At 45.7% G+C, this 3,130-nt stretch overlaps 1 protein-coding gene across 1 annotated transcript in view; it reads right to left on the bottom strand.

Annotated features, from left to right (window-relative positions):
• Positions 1–2,243: 2,243 nt before the first annotated feature.
• The window catches only part of LOC102755189 (transcription factor SOX-3), a 1,164-nt gene continuing 277 nt past the window's right edge, over positions 2,244–3,130 (bottom strand). The window contains exons 2-3 of the mRNA XM_006766211.2: positions 2,673–2,748; positions 2,244–2,312 (exon numbers count right to left, since the gene is read on the bottom strand). Coding sequence (XP_006766274.1) covers positions 2,244–2,312; positions 2,673–2,748 — 145 coding nt within the window. The remainder of the gene's footprint in view (positions 2,313–2,672; positions 2,749–3,130) is intronic.

Genomic DNA, 3,130 nt, shown 5'->3' with positions numbered 1-3,130 from the left:
TTTTTTTAAAAAAATTGTCTTTCATCTATATTTAAATCCTCCAAATGTGCTGATTGATGAAATCTTTTCTCTTACAGACAATTTGGAAATCAGACAAAGTGGAGCACAAAGCCATGGATGTTTAGAGAGGGAGTGAGCAGTATGTGAAAGGGTGACCCTGGCACTTCTAAGAAGGCAACCACACAATGGACTCTTCCAAAGAAGCAGTGTCAGTTTATCCCGGTCGCCACCGCCCCCTCAGTGGGTTGGAATTGCTTGTTTTCACCCTCCCTTTCCTGGACTCATTTCAAATCAAACTTGTGTCCACAGTTGCTAGAAATTTGAACCCAGAGTAACTTACAAACAGGTACTTTATTGAGACCCAAACACTGTGAAAGATGAATAAGGGAGTGAATATGACAAGAGTTTCCTCCAGACCCTGGAACACTGGAGTACGGGGAGGAGGTTGAGGCTCAGCATCCTGACAATCTGTTCAGTTAACTCCAATCTAGCCAGCACGGACCAGCCTGGAGGGACCCAGGTCTGTGGGAAAAGAGGGAGTAGAGCAGACGCCTTGCCTGAGCTCAGCAGGGACACAGCAGGCCAGGAAGGAGCTTTGGGGTGGAGGGCAATGGGCTGTAATCTGTAATTCACCTACAGGAGCCCTCCCACCCCTTGCTGCACAGTGTGAGGTGGGGTGCTATAGGTGAGGGGAAGAAGGTGCCAGTGTCCTCTGAGGAGGGATGGCGCTACTTTTCCTGGGAGACCGGACTTCGGACTTCTCTCTTGGAGGCATAGTAAGCTTAGTCTTCAGGATCCTCAGTGATGTGTAAAAAGCTGGAACGACCCCTGAAGTTGTTGAAAGCCCCTACCCCTCCCCCTGAAACCCGCCCCAGCCAGCAGGTGAAAGGCTGGCCCGCACAAAGAAGCCGGTTGAAAATGTGGAATTCGAACCAATTTACGGGAGATTCTGTCGCCCAGATTCCCAGCAGACCTCAAGCAAACAAACCTGTGGCCAGAAGTAGATGAGGTTAAAAACAGTGCACCAGGCCAAGCTTATTGGAAAGTCCTAGTTTAGTTATACTGGGATAGCGAAGTAACAGGATTAAAGGGATTAAGGAAATCACCTCAAACAGCTGAGAAGGCAGTAAAAAAACACTGGTTCTATTTGTTTTCTTCCTAGACTCCATACAGATACACTGGGGCCGTGTGGCCAGAGCGAAACGAAAGGGCTTTCAGGGGACACAGAGGCATGGCCAAGGGTCAGGGATTGGGGGAAGTCGGTGGGGGAGGAGTAGAAAGTGGGTTCCAGGTTTGGAATGAGAGGGAGCCTCTTTTAGAAAATAAGTATGTGGACTGGGTTGACAAGTCAAAAAGAAAAAGCCATTCAGAGTTTTAGAGATCCTTGTGTTTTGTTTTGTTTTGTTTTGGGTTTTTTTTAGAGAGATCTAACATGCACTTTGCAAAACCAAACCTTATGTTCTTTGAATGCCGGTTCTCCAGCTTCTGCCACCACGGTTGAAATATATTTATTTCCTCATAGGGATTCCTGTAATCTATTTATTTCTAATAAGATAATTGAGATTTCTGAAGGGTTTTCGTTTTCAGTTTGGCTCTAGTGTCTTCCCGCCCCAGTGCACAAAGGTAAAGGTACCCCTTTTTTTGCTGGTTCCATTGGCCTTTCAGAGCTATCAACAAGTGCGTGGCCGCGGGAGGTTCGCTTTAGACAAACTACTTTCTCCTCAGAGTTTCAGTTGAAAATATTGGCAGCCGCTGTGTTTTGGTTTACCAGTAGTTAAAAAATAAACCATTTCAGATCACTCATCGTCCCCCAGGTGCCTCCCACCCCCAGGACAGGACCACGGTTGTAATATCCACACTGCACCTAAAGTTTCAGGCTCACAAAATTATCAGGACTCCATTATGTTGGTTATAAAATTTATTGATCTCTCATTTAAGAATTAAGAGTAAACCCTTGAAAAACATGAAACAAAATAGCCCCTTCCCCACAATACAAACGAAATCTGAAAACATTATCGCGACAAAGTATCAAATATTGATCACGGCAGAAATCACAACGCAACAAACTAAATGCGGACTGGACAAGCTGCCTGTGGCCAAGGACTGCGATGCGGGAGACACACGCACACCTGGCTATAAATTAACATTGGATTTAGCTGCGGCGCCCCTCCGCGTGGTCAGCCCCCCAAAAGCCCAGGAGGAAAACGGATTCAACGCGACTGGAGGAGGGGAGGTTGCAGGTTTCAGGTCAGCTTCACCCGCGAGTACGAGTACAGTTTCTCCCATTCACTCACTCCATGACTAACAGCAAACTAAGGAGACAACATTTTCAAATGCAACCAGAAAACCCGGGAACCCCGGAGGATGAGGGGGGGCTGCTTTTCCTTTGCGAACATCACAGCAATTCCAGCCTACAAAAGGGGAGGAAAGGGCAGTCGAGCTCTAGAAAGTCCTAGCTTAGCTGCTCCGGACTTCTTTTGCTTTTGTACAAAACCGGACAGCTATGGCAAAACTTTCTGTCCTCCCCTTCACAGGTACAAGGCAACAGACCCAGGCAAGCAAAGCTAAACAACAAGGCGTCCCAACTCGGGGGGGTGCGGGGTGGGGTGGGGGTGTTTGTACAGAATCAGCCTTCAGCAATTTCGCTAACCTCAACAACTGGGAAAACCTACCCTCTGCAGCATCTCTTGACATGAAGACTTAGAAACTTTTATTGTTGAAATAAAATGTGTTTTACCTGGCTGATGCCTGAAAGATTTATGTCCAGATCGTGCTTGTGGTTTTGAAGACAAACACTAAGAATAAATTTGTTAGTAAATATTTTGAACAGATGCTAAGTTTTTAATTACTTTGTGCATTAAAAAATGACAGCCATCGATATTCCCCACTGATGAGCTACAAACATTGTGTGTGCATGGGTATGTATATTTTTTAATAGCAATTATTGCTCTGTGATGACGGGGGAAATTGCTCTGAGGTTTAAAAGCGTATTTGCAGCTATACCCAGGGGATTGTGGCAAGTAATGCCTACTGTATCATCCACCTTATTTAAAATTTGCAATAAGAAACACAATTCAATCTAGCACATTTCTAAAGGCCAATGGGAAATAGATTGGGCAGCAGAAAGACA

This window comes from Myotis davidii, unplaced genomic scaffold (genome assembly GCF_000327345.1).
Source record: "Myotis davidii unplaced genomic scaffold, ASM32734v1 scaffold460, whole genome shotgun sequence".
Classification (NCBI taxonomy): Eukaryota; Metazoa; Chordata; class Mammalia; order Chiroptera; family Vespertilionidae; genus Myotis; species Myotis davidii.
This window is presented reverse-complemented; position numbering and strand designations above follow the sequence as displayed.